The 24,923-nt window shown below is 34.7% G+C and overlaps 3 protein-coding genes across 3 annotated transcripts; 1 reads left to right on the top strand and 2 right to left on the bottom strand.

Moving 5' to 3' along the window:
• Positions 1-988: 988 nt before the first annotated feature.
• On the bottom strand, positions 989-5,195 carry LOC125816634 (putative proline-rich receptor-like protein kinase PERK6). The gene is made up of 10 exons (XM_049496253.1): positions 5,033-5,195; positions 3,901-4,744; positions 3,491-3,589; positions 2,952-3,413; positions 2,419-2,505; positions 2,238-2,308; positions 2,062-2,138; positions 1,641-1,782; positions 1,403-1,564; positions 989-1,201 (listed from the first exon to the last, which is right to left on the bottom strand). Exons 2-10 carry the CDS (start codon positions 4,667-4,669, stop codon positions 992-994), a joined length of 2,079 nt encoding a protein of 692 aa, XP_049352210.1. The 5' UTR covers positions 4,670-4,744; positions 5,033-5,195; the 3' UTR covers positions 989-991.
• A 1,657-nt stretch (positions 5,196-6,852) lies between these two features.
• Positions 6,853-10,928, top strand: LOC125816692 (ras-related protein RABG3f). Its single transcript, XM_049496319.1, has 7 exons — positions 6,853-7,012; positions 7,364-7,390; positions 7,538-7,637; positions 9,093-9,239; positions 9,653-9,733; positions 9,932-10,077; positions 10,569-10,928. The coding sequence occupies exons 1-7, from the start codon at positions 6,960-6,962 to the stop codon at positions 10,633-10,635; spliced, it is 621 nt and encodes a 206-aa protein (XP_049352276.1). The 5' UTR covers positions 6,853-6,959; the 3' UTR covers positions 10,636-10,928.
• A 1,139-nt stretch (positions 10,929-12,067) lies between these two features.
• On the bottom strand, positions 12,068-21,857 carry LOC125816628 (SWI/SNF complex subunit SWI3D). The gene is made up of 7 exons (XM_049496245.1): positions 21,337-21,857; positions 17,819-18,348; positions 16,800-17,372; positions 15,944-16,110; positions 15,301-15,866; positions 13,181-13,371; positions 12,068-12,620 (listed from the first exon to the last, which is right to left on the bottom strand). Exons 1-7 carry the CDS (start codon positions 21,818-21,820, stop codon positions 12,294-12,296), a joined length of 2,838 nt encoding a protein of 945 aa, XP_049352202.1. The 5' UTR covers positions 21,821-21,857; the 3' UTR covers positions 12,068-12,293.
• Between the last annotated feature and the right edge of the window lie 3,066 nt (positions 21,858-24,923).

The raw sequence follows: 24,923 nt of genomic DNA, 5'->3' as shown, positions 1-24,923 counted from the left end.
AAATGAGGATTGAATTGGGTGATGGTGGTGGTTGTTGATAGTAGCTAGTGATGATATGGTTGATATTAGTAATTAATAGTGGTTGTTGATCGTGGTAATTGGTACTGTTAAGTAATTGTGGTGGATGATAGTGATAGTTAATAGCGTTGGTGAATGATGAAAGCGGATGACGTTATATAGTGGTGGTTGATAGTTGTAATAGTGAATTGTAATGGTGGTTGGTGGCAATGATTGTAAATGATGGCTAATGGTGGTGAATGGTGATGATTGATTGGGTTTATGACATCGATGGTGGTTGTGGATGATAGGTGATGGTTAATGAAAGTGAATGGAGTTATGGTGAACTACCATGTTTTAGAAAACCCTTGAATAAACATTTTAATGATATTAAGACTTTGTTATATGGATTTTAATCATTTGAATCTATTCATACCCATTAAATGGTTGTAAATTTTTTAAAACAAATTACACGCTTAATGAAATATTGTATGAATAATAAGATTCATATCTAAAAATCAAACAGACTTAATGACTTGAGATTTGAATTAAATTATCTTCATTCATGGCAAACAATGAGACTATATGAACAATAGGGGTTGATGCTTGCCTAGAAAATATCAATTACACATCTAAAAAAAGCGAATTAAACAATATAACACCAACGAATTTGTATTGTGCGAACTAAATGCACATCAATTATTTCTCCAATTTTAACAAAATTTGATGACTAACTCATGAAGAATTCAAACATAAAATTGCAATCACCTAAGTTTCATGATAGAAGAATATTATTATTCCACCAAGAGACCAAACTTAAGTACCTAAAGCATCTTTGCGAATTGCGATTAAGTTCAATTGGTCAATGATTGTGTGTTGTATCTACAATTTAATAATTATACATAAATAAATACAATTTATAATTATATGGAGAATTGAAGTAACCACCCTTTTTTCTGTCAAGAGCAATAATTTTGATTAAGGGCTATATTGTTTACTTCTTGTTTTGACGAAATTCACGAGATTCACCGTTCTCACTGCTTGAGTATTCTTGACTCGACATGCTGGATTTTCTGAATTTCTTTAAATCATATGAACCTCCATCTGGTTCAGAACTTCCAGAACTGAGAGTTGCACTGTGACCCAATTTTCCTCCCTCATTCAAATCGTCCAAGGTAACATCATCTTCTAAAGCACGTACAACCTAATAATATGTAAAGTGATTCATTGATTAGTATTTTTCAACGATATTATTAGATTACCTATTTATATTTCAAAGGAAAATATAGTAATATAATCACAATAAAAACAACTAAGAAAATTTGCACCAAAATAAAACATTACTTCAAATTTACTCACCAAAAAAAATATAGTATAGGTTAAGAAAAATCAAGAGATAACTAACCTGGCTCATTTTTGGACGTCTTTTTGCAGAATGTCTGATTGTTGCAGCAGCACATGCCACCATACATAACATTTGTTGGGCATCAAAGTTTCCCTCTAAGCGTGGATCTATTAATTCATCATAATTTCCGCCTTCTGTTGCACGAATTAAAATAGGTCTTGCCTGCATATAAACCGGTAGCATAAATTAAAACATGTCACGTGAAAAATTGAATAAATTAAAACGGAGGGGTACATACCCATTCAACTAAAGTATCGTCGTCACCATCCATGTCAATTGGACGACGTCCAGTTATAAGTTCCAAAAGCATAACTCCGTATGAATAAACATCAGACTTTTCAGTTAGCTTTCCGCTTGAAGCATACTCTGGTGCTAAGTACCTATTAAGCAATACATACAAATAATTACACTTCAATTATTTCATTCTAATTGAACGTAATACATTACTTTCAAAATTTTAAAAAAATTAGGTACACATTTCAAGAAAATACTAGCATTAAAACAGTAGAAGATAAAACTGGAACGGAGATCTTGTGGTTGATTTATAATATGATCACTCAATTAATAGAAACCAACTCAAAGATTTTATAAACGCTAACATAGCAAAATAAAATAAATTAAAGATGCTATTTTTTAAAAATATTTTAAAATATGCTCACCCAAAAGTTCCCATGATACGGGTGGATACATGAGTATGGTTGTCAGATGAGAGCTTAGCTAGTCCAAAATCAGCCACCTAATAAAAATATTGAAAGAATCAAGATATTGAGTTTTTCTGTATCTAAGTGAAATTAAAATTCCTCATATAATTGGTATTTTTATAACATAGAAATACCTTTGCTTCAAAATTTTCGTCCAATAGGATATTTGCAGCTTTGATGTCTCTATGGATAATTTTAGGGTGACCTATAATTTATACAAAATAAGAACAAAAAAACTTAGATATGAAAATACACGTATATAATATAAGTCAAATAGTGAAAAAAAAAAAGCAATAAAAGAAATTCAAAACTTACAATCTTCATGAAGATAAGCAAAACCTTTGGCAGCTCCTAATGCAATTCTGTGTCTTGTATTGAAATCCATAGGAGGACGACCAGATCCTAAATGAATTCAACAAACAAAATATGAGATAAACTCCAAACACCAAATAACAAAAGTTATTTTTCAAAAAATGCTAAGTATAATGATAATATATATATATATATATATTATTTTTTTATTTTTTATTTTTTTAATTTGATATGATATATAAACCCATAATAATAATAATAAAATTTATTAGGTACTAAAATCTTTTAAATAATAAATAAAACTTGGTAAAAATTGGACGTATTGGGTTATGATCCGTTTTGACTCAAGCTAATTTTGGTTTGTTGTCTTAATCTGTTTTAACTCAACCCGCCCAATTATCACGCTAATCAAAATGACTTTAAATCTTGTGGTCTTTAAAAAAAAAAAAGAAGGAAATAAACAAACTTTTTTTAAGGGATGACAAACATATTAAAACAGAGTGAGTAACATGTTTGAAAATAAAATATATACATACCATGAAGGTGATCTTCAAGAGTGCTATTAGCAACAAATTCATAGACCAACATCCTTTGAGATCCAGCAATGCAATACCCAACCAAAGACACAAGATGTCGATGATGTACACGACTAATAATTTCAACTTCTGCTTGAAACTCTCTTTCTCCTTGTCCACTATTAGATTTCAAACTTTTTACAGCAATTTCTTTACCATTAGGCAACACTCCTTTATGTACATATCCAAAACCACCTTGTCCCAATAGTTTGTCTTTAGTAAATCCTCCAGTTGCAACTGCTAAGTCATCATAAGTGAAACTACTTTGATTATAACCAAGAGCCATTGCTGGATGTGGAGGTGGTTGAGCAGGTTGATGTGGACCAGAGAAAGCCGCCGAGCTCATTTCACTACTACTCATCATCGGTGGTGGTGGTGGTGGTGCTATTGGCCAACTATGCTCTGAACTTACTTGACCACTCCCTGCCAATCGCCAAATAAGATGAATTTTATTAAGGATGTTAAAAATTTAATATATACGTATAAACATGATTGCGTACCTGGAGGAGGCATCTTGTGAAATTGGTCAGTTGATTGAAGTTTGTTGTTAGTCTGCCAATTGTTGGTATGTTGTCCAGTGTTGCTATAGTAATGATTATCTGTATATTACATAATGCAGGTTAGAATAGAGGGAAAATGAATTAGCAAAAATATCCCTACCACCTCTTGCCACGCACTAGGCAAGCCTTATGTTATAGGCTCGACTCAGAAGGCATTGAGGGGATCAATCACCCTCCAAACCAACTGAGTCATCTCAAAATGATATTGTAACACAAGCTTTCTCAAAAGAGTGATTGTCTAATCAAGGGTGACATTATATTGTGGATGGACATGCCTATAAACCAAATAGGTATATTATGTCAAAATTAAAGCATATGATAAAATAAGAAAATAAAGATAAGAAGTATACTCATGGCTCCATGAGAATTGTCTCTGTAGTAGCCCATTTGATCATGCTTTCTTTTCTTTTTCCGCTTACAACAAGAGATGAGGAAAACTAGCATGACAAGAAATAATAATCCTGCTCCAGCTGCGACTCCGATCCTGAGTGCTGCTTTGTTATCCTTACTGTCTGACTTTGCTGATTGAGGCTTTGGAGGGGCAAGAGGTCTAGAGTTTGGAGAAAAATGTGATGGTGGAGAAAATGGAGGAGGCGGAGGAGGAGGAGGAGGAGGAGGAGGAGGAGATGATCCTCCTTTTGATGAGTCTGATGATTTTGGTGGAGAACGTGACTTGTTATCGTTGTTATTGTTATTATTACTGTTGTTGTCATCGTCGTTGTCGTTGTCGTTGTTACTGTTGTTGTTATTACCATTGTTGTTGTTATCATTTGAAGAAGAGTTATTATCTTTTCCAGATGACGAATTATTGTTATTAGAAGGAGAAGATTGAGAGTTTGAATTATTATTGTTATTGTTATTATTGTTGTTGTTGTTATTGTTATTATTTGAAGAAGAGGAGCTATTATCTTTTCCAGAGGATGAATCGTTGTTAGAAGGGGGAGATTGAGAGTTTGAATTATTGTTATTGTTGTTACTATTATTATTATTACTATTATTACTATTACCATTAGAAGAAGAGCTATTATCTTTTCCAGATGATGAATTGTTATTTGAATTATTTGGTGGAGATGATGATGAATTTGATGATGGAGAGTCCCCATTCGATGACGAAGACATTTTTATAAAAGTCTTTGTCACGATCTGCGTTAGAATAAGTTACGCAGGTTCCGCCGATCTCCCAAGTATTGATTCCTGTTCATTAAAGATCCAAACAAATTTTACTTTTCCTATCCGAAAATTCACAAAAAATATGCAATAAAATAACAAGAAAACATGAAACTAAATCACAATCAATGATCTCATTATTGAAACATTATCATTTATTTCATAACGAAGAGAAAATTATTACCATACGGAATCAATACTTCATATAATTATTTCGTAAATGATATCAGAAGCATTAATCTTAGAAAAATAAATATTAAAAAGATGAAACTGTAAAGATGAAAATACAAACTCAGGAGAAAAGAAATATGATACCTTTAGGAGAAAGGCAGTGAGGAATCTCAAAGAAAGAAAAGTAAAAACATGTTGCATAATAATAAAATTTACCATGAAATTAAGAGATGTTTTTTCATCCTCATACTCCTCCTAAAATAAGGGAACTAATCACTACATTTAAAGAAAAATCACTACATTTAGTTAATGCTTATTTTATTACTCCTAATAAATTAAAGGACTGAATTTATGGAGAAAAACTTGTATATGATTTAAATAGTTTTTTCTAAACATTTTATTTGTCAAATTAAACGAATAATTATGTTTTCACTTTTTTTATTATATAATTTGATTAATCTAGTTTGATGTCAGCAATTTACCCAAACAATTAGTTAGTGCTTTTGAAGTATGAATTATTTTGTGTGTGTGCCATTCTACGTTTGACCACACATATGACGTTTTTTTCCATTTCTTACGCTTTACTGTTTCATGTAAAATGTCAACCACATAATTAATTTATAAAAAGAAATTCCAAAGTAGTTTGGTTATTTTTGACATTTATAAGCTGAAAATAAATTCTACCTAAGGCGTTTAATCATAGAATAAAATTTTTAAAAATAATAATTAAGATGTGTTATCAATGTTATCATCCAGCGCTGGAGGCTTAGAAGTTGCCATTACAAAAAATCTATTAATTTCTTAATTTTTTTATTAACAAAAAGGAAGAAAGACTGGAGTACATTTATTGCAGCATACAAAAATAAAAAGAATATATAATTTTATAAAAATTGATCAATCGTTAATATTAACAGTAACTAGTTATTTTTAACATAATATTTTTACATTATACGAATATTATCTTCATGTCAAACATGAATCTTTTTCTCGTAGAAATAAGTGATGAGATTTTCTTTTATTTTTGATTTTACAAAATATAAATTATGAGTTAATTTTTACATTTTTAAAAATTTTGAAATCATTATTTGAAATCTTAAATCATACTTTTGGAAAAGTTGAGATTTGAAATCATGATCCCAAATTACACTAGCGTTTGGCCATAGATTTCCAAATATTCTTGGCAAATTTTTTTTTGGTGAAAATTTGGGTGAAATTTCACCATGTGTTTGGCCATAGTATTTGGGAAATATATTTCACTTTTTTAGAAAAATATGATTTATACCCATAAGTTTTAAAACTATCAATACTAACCATAAGTTTGTATTACAAGTCAATTGGATCTTTGTTGCAACAAATAACAAGTAGTGTCCATGATACTAGAGCAATGTAACAGTTTGAAGTGAGTGCAACAAGCATCATTTCATACATCGTGAAGTAGACAAAACACATGACTTTGTTACCATGAGCCGATTGTTCATCATTTTCATCAACAACCATATAATCACTTTCATATTCACTGGATATTTCATCACTACTTTGGTGTTTACGTAAAAAATTATGTAATACAATGCAAACAACTACTATAGAAGGTGTTTTTGTAAAAGATAAAAGTTTGGTGTAAAATTTCAATTTTCAAAAGATCCCAAATAATGAGATTTGGCCCAAATACTAGTGTATTTGAGAATTTGGGATATTTGCCAAATAATGACAAATTGTATGGACAAACACTATTTGTTAAATTTTCCCCCAAATATTATTGGGAAATCTATGGCCAAACGGGCCCTACATGTGACTTCAGTACAAAAATAATATTTCCAAATTCGAATAGTGATAAGTGAGAACCAAATTGGGGCCAACCCGACCCGGGCAGGCGGAGAAAGGTTAGTTGACTGTTTAGTGCCCAGTTCAAGTATAATCCATTTCAATACTACGGAGTACTATACAACAACTGGGCAATCATTTTTCTACTAGAAACGTCTCAAATTGCCAACTGTCTCTGCTCCTCACGCCACACACGGAGAGACGAACACGCGCGGAGCTCTCTGTATTCAGTCTCTTCTCGTCAGATAAGATGCCTTCTCGCCGGCGAACGCTTTTGAAAGTCATCATCCTCGGCGACAGTGGGTCAGTTCTCACCGTATTTGTCAATATAGATACTAAATATATTACTGTACAACTTTCTTCTGTTCTGTACTGTTTTAGGGTTCAGTTACTCATGATTCATCGCTGTTCATGTTCATTTTGCTTGGCCTGTTAACGGATTGATTTTATAATTGAATTTGAGTGTTCCATTACGGTGATCTGGGATTGGGATAGAACAGAATGATTAGAGACGATTCCTGCATACAGTAGGGTCTAACTAGTTGGCAATTGAGGCGTTGTTGATTTGATTATTTGACTTTTCGTGATCTAAGTTCAAGCAGTTGCTTAATTTTCAGTATTTGCCCATTAATCACCCCTCTTTGTGTTTTGCAGGGTTGGAAAGACTTCGTTGATGAATCAGTATCCTTTTAAGCTTTGTAACCTAGTATTGCTCGATTAATCACCAGTCCAAGAGTATTGTGAAAAAACAGCTTGATTCACTTTCCAGATGCAATTATACCTTATAATTGAATTGCCTTATTGTCTGCCTTAAATGATTCTTTATAGATATGTAAATAAGAAGTTCAGCAATCAGTACAAAGCAACTATTGGAGCTGATTTCTTGACAAAGGAAGTGCAGTTTGAGGATCGGCTCTTTACTCTACAGGTTAGTTAGATAGCGTCTCATTGATGTGTATTAGTGTATGAAATCAACCAACCTGATTTCCTGTATCAAATTGTCAATTCTAGGTTTGCTATATGACTTATTTCATCTGTGATTCCTCGTAACAACTAGAGAGATGGAGGGGTTTTTCCTCTGATTCACGTATGAAGACAAACTACCACACAAGTTATCTGAGAATAATGACAAATTGAACTATACTTAAGTGTCATGCTGTTGATTGTGTAATTGCGTTTATGAGGGGTTGCAACACTCGGTTTGTTAATTGCAGCCCATCACTTCCTTTGCTTTAGATTTTGTTCCTTTTCTTTTATGGGTTGAAATGTTCAGTGTGGTTGTTGGAGTTTGGACATGTTTTTCTCTTTCAAGTATACGAGAATCATCTTTAGCCATCTTCATTAAGAAGCAACTAAATGGGAGGAAAAGAAAAAAAGTCAGGATAAGGGAGGTCCATTGGTGACTTTGTAAATGGCATGCTAGAGTGATTGTCTAAATTCTCTTAGCCAAAAAAGAGGATGCATGTGAGTCGAATGTCAGTTTCTTATGGAAGATTAGGACTGATTTATCTCTGAAATATGTGTAGGTATATCAATGTCTCCAATACACGTGCTGGGAAAATTCTCATATAGGAGATTCTCTGTACTTCGAATGAATAACTGTGGCTATAATCCATACTAAGCTGCTTTCTGAATTAAGGCATTTGTTTTGGATATAAGAAGATAGAAGTAATTTACATGCATTGATCTCCTAGAAATACTCTGTGCATGATGATATTTTTATTAATTGTATCAAGCGAAATAAACTTTTCAGCTTTGTCACCCTTCTGCTCTTTTAGTTTGAGTTTTGTGGCTTATATGGTGATAATTAGGTAGATTCATATATGTGTTAGTAATCAAGGAGAAGAGACTCATGCTGCATCTTCACTCCCAGTATGTTTTCCTCATTCAGAATCTTAAAGTATAGTTCAGCTTCCTTGACCCCCTCCTCCAGAATTTAAAAAGGAAAAATAATATTTAATTTACAGTTGCTTACCTCTTTTTCCTAGTTATTCCTGTCCTTGTCCTTTGGTTTGGTTCAATTCTATCTGTGGATCCAATGCAATGAAAAGGATAGATATGCATTGCCTTGCAGATATCTTTTTTGTTTTTCAAAATATCCAATCTAGAGAACTCATGGTGCATCCAATTCACTTCTCACTTGGTCAAGACTTCCATCTCTCTCTCAAATTTACTCTTTGGTTCTTATAAGTTTGATATCTAGAAACATGCTCTATTGTTTTTCAGCTTGAAAATGATGTCGTAATTCCAAACATCTGCATGTATTAGGTTTGGTATTGGGGAGAGGTAGTTGGTGGTTGTATTACCAGTTTTAATGTTTTACTCATGGATATTTCAACCTGGCCCGTTTCCTGCTCTAACTTTGATATTTCTGGTTGTCCAGATTTGGGACACTGCTGGCCAAGAGAGATTTCAGAGTCTTGGTGTTGCTTTCTACCGCGGTGCTGATTGTTGTGTCCTTGTTTATGATGTAAATTCAATGAAGTCATTTGAAAACTTAAACAACTGGAGAGAAGAGTTCTTAATTCAGGTATTTCTTCTTTATTTGCCTCTGATTGTTTACCCTGTACTTCTTCTTTATTTCCCTCTGATTATTTACCCGTTACTTCTTCTTTATTTGATTCTATTGTTATCAATTCACATTATTAACTATTTATAGGCTTATAGCCCTATTTTGCTTCTGGCTTAGATGAAGGCTTAATGAGCTTTTCCCTCTTGGAGCTTGTTATGTTTCATCTTTCTTGGGTTGCTAATCCAGTGCTCCTCCCTTTTGTTATAGCCACTGGTATTTGTTGGTGCCACCATTTACTTGTTTTGATCTTTCTGCATAGGATCTCACATACAGATTGTTGTTAAAAATGATAAAATTAGTTGTTTTGGTACCTGACACTATTTTTTCTTGTTGAACAACTACTCTGTAATCTCCGAATGAATTTTCTGCAGGCAAGCCCATCTGATCCAGAAAACTTTCCATTTGTCGTGCTGGGGAACAAAGTTGATGTTGATGGTGGAAACAGTAGAGTGGTAAGTTCCTGGTCCAACAAATTGTACATTGTCCCAATTCTTCCTCTTTGTGCTCCCTTGTCTGTTGCTCTCACCTGTTCATTTCTTTGGTAAGCCGCCTATAGGACTACTATCGTTTCATACCGAGAACAACTTTGCTTCCATAGAGGTATTTTATTCTTTTTCTTCACTTAAAGATACTTGTCTGCTCTGTTTTAGGTGTCTGAGAAAAAGGCTCGGGCCTGGTGCGCTTCAAAGGGTAACATTCCCTACTTTGAAACTTCAGCTAAGGAAGGAACCAACGTAGAGGAGGCTTTCCAATGCATTGCTAAGAATGCCCTGAAGAGTGGAGAGGAGGAAGAAATGTAAGTTGAAACATTATTTATACTAATTGTTGTCCATAAGATTCTAGCAGCATGGTGCACACAAAAATATTTATCTTCCCAAAAAAGTGTCACGTGATCACGTCAGTTGGGGACAACCTAAAAATAATGTTGGACTGGGGAATGAGGGATGTCAAAATGTGGGCGAGTAATTTTGTAGGATCTATTTGTCTTGGCGCAGCTGCTTGGCAAGCCGTATAAGCCCTGTGCCTTCTGACCGATTCTGGTTTACATAATTGTTTTCTCTGGTCCCATATCTTTCCTCTGGCGTTTTCCCAAAGGAATTAGATTATCAATTTTTGTTAGGCTAAACTGTTTGTGGGCAAGCGATGTTAACATGGCAACAGGGGATATTATGAGCTGTGCAAGATTAATACCGTGACTATAAATTGTTTCAGTACTAGATACTTATTACTTTTATACCATGATACTGATCTATTTCTTTTTTCTGCCGCAACTTTTTTATGGTAAAGATATTTGCCCGACACCATTGATGTTGCCGCTAGCAGTCAGCAGAGGACAGGTGGATGTGAGTGTTAAACAGTTAACAATTTTCGAAGTGATGACAAATCTTGCAGCTCCAAAAAAAATTGGATTCCTTTAGCCCTCGCTTTATTGTTTGCTTCTCATGGTCTTCTTTTCCTGGTAAATTCTCAAGTTGTACCTGTATATGCTTTTGCACGGGGATCTTGGTGGTTTCTTGGTGCTTGAATTCTATTGGTGCTACTTTCACTTTGATAAAACTTCAAGATTTGTTGCATTCGTATTCACCTCTCTGGTGAAAGCTCTTGCTTTACAATAATATTTTCAGTTGATCTGTTTTACCTCACAAACCATGTGCTTCAGATACCCCTATATGTTGTACAAATGATGAAAATTGTAAGGCGTTTGAACAATTTAGCAAATATAAATTCTTGTACGACTGTGCTAAGAAATAGTTTAGGACTATATACAAAGGGTTAATCAAAATCACAATTCAGAATCGCCTATCAAATATACTATGCCAATTAAAAGAGTTGAACTAGAGAGCATTGTGGCTCGAGTGCGTAAAGATGCAACGAATGTGCTCACAAATCAATAAATTGATGCATGGCATAAAGATTTTCCTCGCTTAATCATATGATAAATTGATACATATTTGCCTCGTTGGGACACTTAGCCATTGTTAGCTAATATAATTTGATGTCACCACAAAATACAATTACAAATAATTTTTTACCAAGATTGCTGCCTCTAGAAAACTAATGAAAAGTGCAGGAGACAAATGATGTTAGAAACCAACCGTGTTATGAGAAAAAATCTCAAAATTTTAATCTTCCATTCATATACATTTATTTCCTCGTGATTTTACGATATGATCTTACAGAATTAGATACTCAAATATATTTGTGCAAGAAAACATTGATTTAAAACTACTCTGCAAAAGCAGAACATTCAACGAAACACCCACAAATGTCATCACAATTTTATGACTGCTATTTATTCAAAAGAAAATACAACAGTGAATAAAACATGTCAATTAATAAAGAAAGGAGTACAGAACATTCAGAAAAAAGAACAGTAACAATGACAAAATAATGCGGTAAGTGAAAGCCTAATCCCGATACTACCTATATATCAAAAGCAAGAAACTACCGATATAAGCTCATACTACAAACACGATACTACCAAGATTCCCTCAAAGCCTAATCCCACCAAAAAGCGAGACAAAGCTCAACTACCTACTATCTTTCTACCCTAATCCATGACCTCCTATCTAAAGTCATGCCCTCGATAAGCTGAAACTATGTCATGTCATGTCTAATCATATCACCCCGTTACCTATTCAACCTACCTCTACCTCTCCTTATACCCACTATATCCAATCTCACACTTCTTCACTGGGGCAATTATGCATCTCCTCATACTCTCAAAATTCTAATAATCAGTCCTCAGAATCCTTCTAATACAGAACAAAACATGTATTAGCTAGCCTAATCCTTTCAGCATACATACAAAAAGAGAACTTGGACAATTAACTTCTGCTGTTTAAGAAGTTTATAACTTAATGACCCAGGACAACAGTCATGAAAGGGTAAACACAGTCACATGACATATAAATATTTGAAGACCGTTTCTTTGCTCTTTTGATTTATAGATGAGTTCACTCTTATGCACTAGAGAAAATATTACTTAGTCCTAACTAAAATAAGCTTATCCTACTTTGAAGGCTGCATTGAATTTCCTGAAACTGTTGTAGGCATAAAAGAGCTTGGTGTAGGAGTTCCTGCCATTATGGGTCTTGAATACGGTATCCTCTGGGAGCTCATTGCATTTAGAAGCCTGGGTGCTGTATTAGCAAAAACCATTCCAGGCCGGTTAGCAGGTACTGATTGTGGCACAGGATGAGTTACAGATCTTGATTTAAGTATTTGACTACGCTCAAGGAGAAGCCTCTGTTTTGACCTCTCCAACAGTTCTCTGACCCTCATAACCACATTATCCATGTCATGAAAGAAGGTTATCTTGCTCTCAAGCTTGTTTAACTGCAAAGAAGCAACTTGAATGGTTGAGACTTCGTGAAACAGATTAAGGCTAAGAAAGTCAGATTTTGATCAGTTTAAAATCAAGCCAGCAGAAACCTGGGAGAATATGGTCAGAACTTAACCAGACAAGTCCTAACTCAATGATTGAACTCGGGTTAGGATTCTTCCAATGTAAAGCAATATAAACATTCAACTAAAGAAAGGAGAATATAGGAGGTATTTCCCAAGAGGTAAGGAGACGGTTTAATACTCATCTATATGACACTATAATTTTTTCTGTTCTAAAAGGAAGACAAGCATTTTCTGCTCCAAGTGGAAAAAAGCTTATCATCCCTCTCTTAATCACAAACAAATCACCCGGATCTGTTTTGATAGCTCAAGATCTATTTCAGTCTAAATCTTTTGCATTAAAGCTCATTAGCTGATCAGTCTCAAATTTTGACTGAAAGCATCCCCCAGCAGACGTGAGTGAAAGCCTTGCAGCTGTTGGATGATTCCCATAGAACATAATAAGGAGCCTCAAAGATGCAATTTTCAAAGAGCTGGCGGGCCATGATTACCTGCTTCTCTATTAATGATGTAGTAAGCAGCCGAATTTGGTCCTCTTCTTGATCTGCCAGATATTTCGCCTTGACTGCAGCAGCTGTCAAAGCAGTGACTGCGGCACGTTTGATCTTATCAATATCCAGATCATTTTTGGTCTTCAAAGGATCTTTTCTCCCATCTACAGAGTCTTTGACTTCTCCAGCCCCTGAGCAATAGAGCACCAAGGGAAAAATCAGAATTATAGGGGATTTACAAATTCTTAAAAGCCTCAGTTTAGTTCAGAGGGAAGAATATGAATCAGTTTTCCGCTTTGGCTAAGCAACCATAAAGAGAACCACAGTTTTAGACCCGAGGCCATAGCAATGGCACTAAACGAAAATTTAAGATCCAATTTGGTCTTTGAAACATTTCACCCTTAAGGGTAAAACTGTTTTAATGGCTGCCCTACTTGATCAACTTAGTCTATCATTTGCCTTACCAGCTCCATCAATCCATCAACTCACTACAGTCCCTCCCCTCCTCCTCCTCCCCAACCTTGGATCTCATTTCTTGAACTCCTGAAATTCCTATCCCAATCTCACATAGAACCCATTTGTCCTCCCAATCCCACACCCTCTTCTGTGTTAGTTCAACTTATTTTCATTTCAAGGTCAACATACATCTCCTCTCTATTTTCCTCTACCTGAAGATTCTTTATCAATGATTCACAAGAGGGGACTATGTGTGCGTATACACTACCCATTTCATTTATCTGATGCTAGGCCTAGAAATGTCGAGTAATCCAGCAACTCACTACAAGCCCCCTCCTCCCCAGCCTTGCATCTCCTTTCTTGAACTCCTGAAATTCCTATACCAATACCACATAGGACCTGCTTGTCCTCCCAATTCCGTGCCCCCTCCTGTGTTAGTTTAAACTTATTTTCATTTCAAGGTCAACTTATTTCTCTTTTCTCTCTATCTGCCTCTACATATGGATTTTCATCAACGATTATCACCTTACAAGAGGTCGGGGACTATGTATTTGCACACTCTCCATAACAATTTATATGATGCTAGATCCTAGAGAAAGAAAGGTGTCATTGTATATGCCACTTTTTGATTGGGTATGTAGTTTAAGATGATAATTTAACTTGAGTGTTATAGTAGTAGAAGTAAGCAATAAGGTAAGATAAGTTGGATTAAAGGAATTTATCAAGGTCTAAAATTAGAATAGTAAATAACTTCTAATTCTTATAGTCACAAAAGTTGTACTGTTTAATAATGGCATGGTGTTAAACACTTAAGACATACCTAAGTGAAAAGAGAACTTGTGTGTATGATATTTAACATGAAACCGACACGGTATCAGAGGAGGGATTCTATATCACCCAAAGTAAATGCAGCAACCATCATTTCAACTTTCTGCGGTTATTTGTGTTTGGGGAGAGGGGTTGCAGGGCAAAATGTATTAATAAGGGGAATATGAGAGTTTAGAGAGGTGGGAGAAAAGAGGAATTAAAGGACTAGTGCACTGTGAGGCGAAATAGGAAAGCAAAGGGTGCTAGAATAAACTTCAGTGGTGTTTCTAATTTGAAGATCTGGATTTGGTGTAAGAACTAAAGCACTGTCACATTATCAATTACAAAATCAACAATCTGGTGGTAGTCAACAGCTACATGCCACTGACCGAAGACTCAAAGGATGCTTTCTGATTCTCTTAGTTGAAACATTATTTTATAAAATCAATAGATTGATGATTTCCTCATTAATACATATCATGCAGATTTTTTTTTTATTTTTTATTTTTTGGGGGGGGGCGGGGATAATTACTTGATGTCATCTGTTTTTCCTATCCTTGTCGAGAATGTTATGAGATTTAATTCCAATAATCATATCCCACTCCTTTGTTGTGCTTGCACCCCATGATTAGCGAACTTCTATTTTAACTGAGAAATCTGTGAAGCATTGAGTTCGACGGAATATAGACCTTCCCTCTACTCTTCTACACTTAAGTACCACTAGAATTTAAACTCGTTGCATGCACCTACACACTTCCTGTGCAATACTACCTTCCCCATTTAAACACCCCAAAGGCAACATGATTGGCATAACTTATACTATGCAAAAAACATAACACCATATTGAAGACTTGGACCTGTATTTTCGCCATTTTCAAGTACAGAGTTCGATTTCATGGATTGCTCAGGCTCCTTTGTTTGCACAGCAGGCATCATGTCCTCATCTTTAGGAGTATCTGGAGAGTCAGAAGGAATGGCTGTTAAAGCTCCATCAACTGACTCCTTTTCGAACCCGGGTGGGAGCTCTAGTTTAGACGTTAAAACATCTGATTCTGCTGTGGTACTTGGTGTCTGTCCCACTGCCAAGCCTGCATCATCTGATTCTTTAAGTGATGCAGGTTCCCCTTCTTTTTCAGTAGGAATTGGATCAGATTGTTTTGAAGTATCAGATTTCTCTGGATTTTCGTCACTGGTAGAAACCAAATGAGCCGCTTCTTCAAGTTCCTTCTCATTTTTCTCTCCATGGTTTTCACCATCCTGCTCTTCGCACTTCTTGTCAATGTTTGTTTCACCTTTGGTCTCTTCTTGTCCAATTGACGAACTCTTCTCTTCAATAACTGATGTCAACTTTTCCTCTTTCTGCATTTCAACATTGTCATCCTCATCTTTCTTATCTTCTGGATCAACTGATCCATTAGCAGGTCTGCAATACTAAATTTACAATTAGACTCCAAATTAATACAATACCTGTTAATTAAAGCTAAAAGGAGGAACACTAACCGATCTGTATCAGATGATGTCTTCCCATCATCTGGTGGATCTTCCAACACAAAACAGTGCCTTAAGGCTAGATTCTCACCAGAAGGATTACCAGAAATGGATTTCAAAGAGCTGCGCACTGAGGCAGTAACCCTTTTAGCTTCTACCAGTTTCACCAGGAACGCTGCCTAGCGAAAGAAAACATCATAATGAAGACAACCAAAACATTTTCAGTAATCACTTATTTTAATAAACAATAATCAGAGTTTTAACAGCAGAATAGAAAACCAAACTGATACTACTTGAGACTTCCTCTTTTCTAAAACAAATCGGTAAAGAGTAGCTTTTTATAGTAAGATCAGCAAGAAGTAGTTGCTGGATAGGTTACAACTTACAACCAAAAGCACTCCATTACAAATTGTGTAATATGCTAATGATGTCAATCACAGCACTAGGGTCAGAAGCATGTACATCTTCCATGTTACACTAAAAACTAAGCAAAACAATACATTTGTGTTTGGTATTAATGACTGTTCTTCCTACTTTCAAACAACCTGTCATATTTCTTTCTTTCCTGACAAACAATTGCCTCTTTTGAACACGATTAAAATATCTCATTGAAACTGCAGTGCTATAATGAAACCCTATCCTTTTCAAAACAAGGTCTCAGCCTGTGAAAATGGTGAGAAAAGACAACCACCGGCAGAAAGATCATACCTTGATCAAGTAAATAACACAAATTAAAAAAAAAAACTGATTTCATTATTCAGGCTTCAGGGAAAAGTATGAACAGATTCCTAGCTCTTAGTAGAGTGCCTTTAGTGCTCAGTTGCATCAGAATGATTGAGCCAATGAAAAGTAAAATAAATCAACATACCACTGCCATTACAGGATTGCCAGCTTCAGCAAATGAAGCACATTCTCCAGGTGGAGGATAAAAACCAGCAGCTGTAAATGCCTCCCTCAGTGCGTTGAGTGCACAGTTCTCACCAACTTCCTCCTGAGGAATTGGCCCATTCACATTCTCTGGCTTTGATGTTTCCACTGTGGGTGAAACCTGATTGTCATTTCCATCATCCTTACTCTCTGCTGTTTCTGGGGCATCAATACTGGCTGATGTATCATCTTTAGACAAATCTGCATCTTCTTTTTCTTTAACACACTGGTTATTTTCAGCATCAGTATCCAGGAATGTATCCTCTATTGGCATTTCAATGAAGTGAAGAATACACTGAGCTTTGGTCTTTGTAGCCACATGCTCAGCAATCTCATTCCAGTTTTCCTTATAAAGCTCTAATGCCTCAAGGAGAAGAAGAGTCTCCTGATCTGTCCACTTCCCACCACTTGCACCGCCAGACTCACCAGGCTCCATAACAATGAAATCTGAAGGGGACATACCAGATCCAAACTTCCCATTGTTGAAGCATTCACTACACAAGTCAAAGTCTGCCTATGTAGTAAAAACAACCAACACAAAGAACAGAGTCAGGCACTTAAGTAAGACGTCAAGTTTTGACAAGACCTACTTCAACAGTGAAAATGACCTTTTAATATGTACGTGCACAGAAATTATGGACCATACGACTTAAGGATATGTGAACATGGACAACTGCAGAAAGAGTTTGAGAACGAGAATGATAAGCAACTAAATCTACTGGGTTGGCTCAAGCATGCGCCTTTTATGCCCAGAAGGAAATAAAGTGTGGTTCTGAATCACATTCTTTGATCGGCAACAAGTAAATGAATTAACCAAGATTATGATCCCTTCATCTAAATAATAACATGAATAAAAAGAAAACACTGGTGGTGATGCCCTAGACAGTAGGCAAGCCGTAATCATATCTTATCTCATTACCCCAAAAACAAAGAAAGGACATTAATGTTGAGCAAAGATACCTCCTTTTGGCAATGATACCGCTTTCTTGAGCAGTCAGCTGAGCAAGAGTTGCAGTGGTACTCAACAGCTGGCCCTTCAGACTTCATCAGTTCTTCAGCAATAGCTGACTCTGGAAAGAACCCAGAAGACGCAGAAGGAGTAGCTACACTAGACCTCGGAAGAACTGGGGTCCATGTTTCATCGGATTCGAATCGAAACAGTATATCAACCAAAGAATCTGTCTTTGCTGCCTCGTCCCCATCAATATCAACATTAATAACCGAACTGGTTTGTGGGAAAGGGTGGTAATTAATTAAACCCCAGTAGTCCAAAAACTCCATCACTTCCTTTTTTACATCCAAATCTCCTGCTGAGAGCTCGGACAAATCATTCAACTCAATTTGAATGTTGGGGTCAGTGTGATACTTTTTCATGATCCAATTCCGTATCTCCATGTATATTTCTGGAGTCCTACTTTGCAACTTCTCATTGAAGAATGACGGCATTGTCTGCTTCTCCAAAGGATGAACCTCTGTCCAAGAGAACCAACCTAAAATTTTTGAAAATGTCAGAGAATATCTGGAGAAGCCCTAATGCTATTAAATTTAAGTACCAGATTATACATAAATTATTTTATTTTAAAAAAAGGAGAGAGCATTTTAGCACCCCTTTAATCTACCAACAGTTACGCATGGAAAATTTAAGGAAATCTGAAAGTAGATTACTTCATGTTATCTATTAATTACGTTTCCTATTTCTTTGTTGCAGTTATTAGCACTAAGGAAGTTATTCCTCCACTTCTCATTTTAGTAGTAGTAGTAAGTTGTTTCTTTATTATTAGGTGGTGCTTAATACACCAGTGTTGTTTTTGAAGTTATTTGAATTCAATGGAAAGATAAGTAGAAAATTAATCCAGTTTTGAATACTTTAACTAAAGAGATTACAGGTTCTCTCTGAACGAACTAGTAGGAAGAAAACATATGATTTCATCTTGCAACGTCCCATAACTAGATCTATATCAGGGGACCGTAAAAACTTGGTATCAGAGAGGGGAGTTAGGGGAGATCTAATCTAGCAACGACGGGCACAATTGTTGACTTTGTTCCGAGAAGAAAGTGCAACCAATTTTAGCAAGAAAAGAAGTCATAAATGCTCGCTTGGATTCACTCACGAAGTATTTAGCGAATTCAAAGGTGGATATTGAAGCAACTGAAAATGGCAGTCACAATTAAGGTTGGAATGGTAAAACTGTGGCGGCAGGTTTAGGATAAAAAATTAGTGAGGATTTCATCATTCCTAAATATACAAAGTTGGATTTTCCATAATTCCGTGGCCACGAGGACCCCTAGGGATGGCTAAATAGGTGTGAGCATTTCTTTTTTTTTAATGACAAGGGAAGCCCGCAGCCGCTACCCTTTGGGTGCGCAAAGAGTAAAACCTCCGCTCATATGAAATAGCTCACAAACCAAAAGAGGTAACCTGCACTAGGCAAGCCCGGTGCGACGAGCTCGACCCAGACGGCAAATCCCTTGCTTTTGCTGGCAAAGGGTTTCGAGCTTAAGACCTCCAACATAGAAATCCCAACCCCAAACCACTGGACCACCCGAGCATTTCTTTCGACACCAACAAACACCAAAAGAAGAAAAAATTGGACTTGGTTCTTTACATTTGGAAGGAATCGCACAACTTTGTTTTCTTCTACTAGAAAAAGATATGCTTCAATGCTTATGGGATGAGTTCAATGCAACCTTTGTTTTGGACCACCAATTAGAAGTCAAAAGTTGGGAAAATTGGCTAAGCTACGCCAAATTAGATCTGTGGGAGATTATCAAGAAAAGTTTGACCAATTGATTGTACGGGCTGGCACCCTTACACAACGGTAGGAAATGAAAGTTTAATACGCTAGATTTGGCTACAACTTTATGAACGCAAGGAGCAACCTCTTTATTCACAATTGTTAGATGAATATAGATCAAACACATCGGATTTCTCACCACAACAACCCGCCAGATTTGTGAAGAAATTGACTAGATCTAAAATGGATGAAAGACAACTTAAGGGACTCTGTTTCAATCAGCGGAAGAAATTATTCTAGATTGATTCCATTGACGATGAGGAATAATTTGTTTTATAAAAGGGAAATGCTAGTACTTTCCACACTTACTCGAGCACGATTTGAAAGAGGGAGTAATGTTAGCACCCCTTTAAAGAAATATGAAAGTAGATTACTTCAGCATATCTATTAATTAATTGTGTTTTCCTATTTCTTGGTACTCCTTATATTTCAATTTGTTTGGCCTACTTTTCTCTTTAGTCGGATTAAAAAATTTGCCTATTTCTCTTTTTAGCAACTCTTTAGTTCCAACTTTTCATGTGACATGTTTAAAACCACAAGATTAAAGGGTATTTTGGTACATTTGATATATTTTCAGTTTAAGACTACAAGATTCAAAAGTCTTTTTATTTTCTTAAACTCTGTGTCAAGTCAAGATAGGCCAAATAAATTGAATCAAAGGGAGTAGTAGTTATTAGAAATAAGGAAGTTGTTCCTCCACTTTCTCATTTCAATAATAGTAAGAAATCATTTCCTTGTTATTAGTTGGGTGGCTAATCCACCAGTGTTGTATTTAAAGTTATTTGAATTCAATAGAAAGATAAGCAGAAACTTAGTTTATGAGTACTTTAACTCAAGAGCTTATACGTTATGTCTTAACGACCCAACACCATAGGTCGAAGGAAGAAAATATTTGATTCATCTTGCAACATCTCATAACTAGATAAGTATCAGGGAACCATAATAGTGCAATTTCCAGTTTGACCTTTTGACAAATTGGAAAATGTAAAAGTTGTGCATACTTCCTTTGTCCCAATTTATATGACATTCTTTTTGGGATTGCCTAAATTATTCAATACCATTCCATTACATATATCCCAATTTATATGACACATTCCCTTCAAATTGCCTAAATTGTTCAACACCATCCATTACACATAACTCCCAATTTATATGACATATTCCTTTTGGGATTGCCTAAATTGTTCGACGTCATTCTATTACATATAACTCCCAATTTATATGACACATTCCTTTCTGGAGTGCCTAAATTGTTCAACACCATTCCATTACATATAACTTACACAACTGTGAAGAATTAAAATTTGATTTTGTTCGAATTCTAGACTATGTCATGATATCAAATCATTACTTTAATATTCTCTTCTACTACTGCTGATAAAGTATTTAAGTCAAATTAACATCTTAAATCCATCCCCAATGAAGCAACATGACATAAAACGACATGGAAGGAGTATTTACTATGTAACTGTAAATGTAAGAACTCACTTTTATTTGTAAAGTAACACTAAATCTATCTCAAAAATATAAATCTTAATCTCAGGTCATTGAATTCCTTGTTTCCAGCTTATCATATAAACATTTTTTTAACTTTCCAATTTTACAAAAATCTATTTCTCTAATACTCGCCGCAGCAAGAAAGCATACCAAATTGAGGGTTGAAAGACGACAATTGAAACTCACCAGCATGAGTCGGCACAACGTGAACATTACGATCACGGGATCTAATTGACTCAATTTCAGCTTCAATTTCAGCCTCTAATGCCTCCAAATCCTCCTTCACTTGATTGGACTCTTTGTCAACCTTCACCGCCTCTTCTACACCGACCTCGGCCTTTGGCAGCACCTCCGATTCGATCCTAACACCAAAACCTGACGGAGAAACAGCACTGGCAGCTGCAGCTGCGGCGTTGTTTGGCTGCTGCCGAGCTCTTGTGAGCGGACCATTGTGGATCGGTGGGAAAGGTACTGCTGACTGCTTCTGACGCTTCGACAAAGTTGAGGGAGGAGTCGAACTGGCGCCACTTCCAATGGCGCTTGCTTTTCGTTTGTGGCCACCACCTCTCCGACGCGACGTAGGTGCCTCAGCGGACGGAACGTCAGCCGATGTCATCGGCGTGTCGGCGGCCGGCGGTGGAGTTCCGGCGTCCTTCCGTTTCTCCTCCATTAATTGAGAACTGAAGTACTAGCAACTACGCTTGAATCGTTGTCTTCGAAAAGGATTTTTATATTTCAGCCTCAGGGTTGATTCAGTGCGCTGTCGGTACATGTAATTTACAATGGATTTTACTAGCAATTTATTGAATTTTTTTTTGGTTTATTTAATAACTAGTAATATTACCCGCGCTTCGCGCGAAAATTTAATATCACGAAATTTATAAATTAATATTTAAAATCTATCAATCATTAAAACTAAAACACAATATTATCTTACATACAAAATTACGTAGTAACAAACATTAATAATGTAAAGGAAAATAAAAATTATTTATATCTTACCATTTATCCTTAATAATATAAGCATAAATTATGATTCTAAAAACACATACTAGGATCTGTAACATAAGCAATAGAGTCAGTGAGTCACTCAACAGGAGCAAAGTACACAAATATTTAATTGTGAAGAAGAAGAAGAAGGGGTTCAAAATTTTCGTTGTTTTAAAATGAGAGGAAATCCCACTATTTATAGACAACAAAGAGTAGTGTGAACAAATGTTTATTGTGCCTTATCAGAAAGGTTACAACTTTTTGGGAAAGTTGCAACCCTTCGGAAAGGTCACAACCTTTTATAAAATTTACAACTTTTCATAAAAGTCGCAACTCTTCATTAGAGTAGCAACTTTTCATAAAAGTCACAACTCTTCATTAAAGTCGCAATTTTTCATAAAAGTCGCAATTTTTCATAAATGTCACAATTTTTCATGAAAGGAGAAGGCTAGTTTTGTAAATAAATAAATTAAAAGGGAATTCTTGTTTGTGGTGACGCCACATAAGCGGGCCTAAGGTTCTCTTTTATATATATGACATGATTTATTGAAATTGAGTTATTTAATGGTGTTATATTTTAACTAACTGCTATCAACATCAAAGGGGGTTTCAATTAGGGTGTGCAACGGTCCCTTCGGTTTGATTTTATGTATTATTAATTCAGTTTTCGATTTTTAAACTTTTTAAACCAATTACAAATCAACAAGATATGTTTTATCGATTTTTAGTCGTTAACGTTTCTGTTTTTAACTTACCCAATAAGAAAATGCTCATAAAAAAATATGACTTATCATTTCTCTAATAATTTGGTGCGCTACAGTGAAACAAGCAAATTAGTTGTAATTGATTTGATACAGTGAAAATAAGTAAGATAATATTTAATTATGTAGATTGTAGTATAGAGTATTGATATAGCGTCTAGTTATGTAAAATTATTCGTAATTAATATTTATGAAGGGTAAATAAGTAAATAACTATCGTCTTAATTAATAGGTTATCAATTTACCCAATAATACAATACTAAAAATCGAAATCAAATAATAACCCAATAATTTTTTTATAAAATCATTAAAAACTCACTAATCCAATAGCAATAACCCAATAATATTTAGTTTATTGATCGGTTCGATTTTTACACGCGTCTAGTTTCGGTTAACCAATGGAGACTAGGTGTAAGAACAAGTTGATCTCGTATAAATTATTTACAATTTTTATATTAATAAATTTTGATCTAGTTTTAAATTTAATTCCTCTATTAGCTGATAAATTCATAAATTAAAGTCTTCTTACAGAGGTGATTAATGAGGAAATGAAACAAGCCATTTTTTATATGCATCCTTAAAAGTTTTCGGAGTAAATAAATTGACACTTTTTTTCAAAACTATTGAAATATTCTTTCTATTGATATTATTATTGTCATTAAAAGTTTTTCTCGTTCAGAGGGTCTCTTGCCCTTCTGAAATCACACGTTTATTATTTTAATTTGCAAAAGCGAAGATTCATAGTATTATTAGTAGTCAAACGAATCAATTTGTAAACTGCAATTTATTATAGAATCATCACTAACATATTATAGCTAGAATTTAAAAGGTATACAAATGAAATAATATCTCCTTACCAATCTGTCTTTATAGGTTAGTAGATAAATTATTGAGAATATTGTTATAGCTAGTATTATATCTCTATGTTCTTAATATTTTAATCATAATTTATACAGGTGCGTAGTATTTGTTGAAATTTGATTACTAGTAATATTTTCATATATTTTTTATGTGCTGAAGTGTTCCTCTTATATAGATTTCATTCTGGTAGTGAAATTAAAATAAAACAATAAAACATTACGGCCATGAAACTTCCACAATAATGCGTATATGTTTTGAAAAAAGTTCTTGCTTGTTTAAATGAAAATCTTTTAATACATTTCGTAAATGGATATTATTATTTTTTCCTAAAATAAAGGGAAAACTAAGCAAATACTCCATAAAAGCAAAATAATAACAAACACATACCCATTTACATTCTACCTCACTAAATTATTACACTATATACCCTTCCCCAAACTAATTTCGCTTAACTAATATTAAAGTCGTATCATACACTGTATTGATATCATTAAGGCTGATAATTTCAATTAATTGATACTAAATCAGTATATATATACTCTTATAGCATCATTAACTAATGAGTAATTTATGAACAATAAACCTTAATGATAACACAACAATACATATATTCTTATAATATCATTGACTAATGAGTAATTTATGTATAAGAAACATTAATGATACCACAACAATATACATATACACTTACAGTATTATTGACTAATGAGTAATTTTCGAACAAGAACCTTAATGATACCAATACGATATATATATATACTGATTTAGTACTAGTTAAGCGAAATTATCAGCCTTAAGAGACCAATATAATATCTGATACTGATTTAGTATTAGTTAAACAAAAATTATCAGGCTTAATGAATAGGGGGTATGGGCTATAATTTTTTTTTTTTTTTGAGAGAATAGGTATTGCTGAATTATTTTGAATTAGGGTATGAACATATAATTATTTTGAGTTTTATGATCCATTTAGATAGTTTTTCCTAAAATAAATGGTGGCCCAAAAATAAGTATTTGTGCATTAGGCCCAAAACAGAAGAGAATAATGAAGGCCAAACCCAATTCGTTAAGCCCATCACGAGAAAAGAATTATTTTTAGGGAAAATTTTCAAAATGTCAATATTTTAGCATTTAATAGGATCTCTTAGCAACACATTCAAT

This window comes from Solanum verrucosum, unplaced genomic scaffold (genome assembly GCF_900185275.1).
Source record: "Solanum verrucosum unplaced genomic scaffold, falcon-dt-bn FXZP01000261.1, whole genome shotgun sequence".
Taxonomy (NCBI): domain Eukaryota; kingdom Viridiplantae; phylum Streptophyta; class Magnoliopsida; order Solanales; family Solanaceae; genus Solanum; species Solanum verrucosum.
The sequence above is the reverse complement of the archived record's forward strand: the minus strand, read 5'-3'. Positions and strand labels throughout refer to the sequence as shown.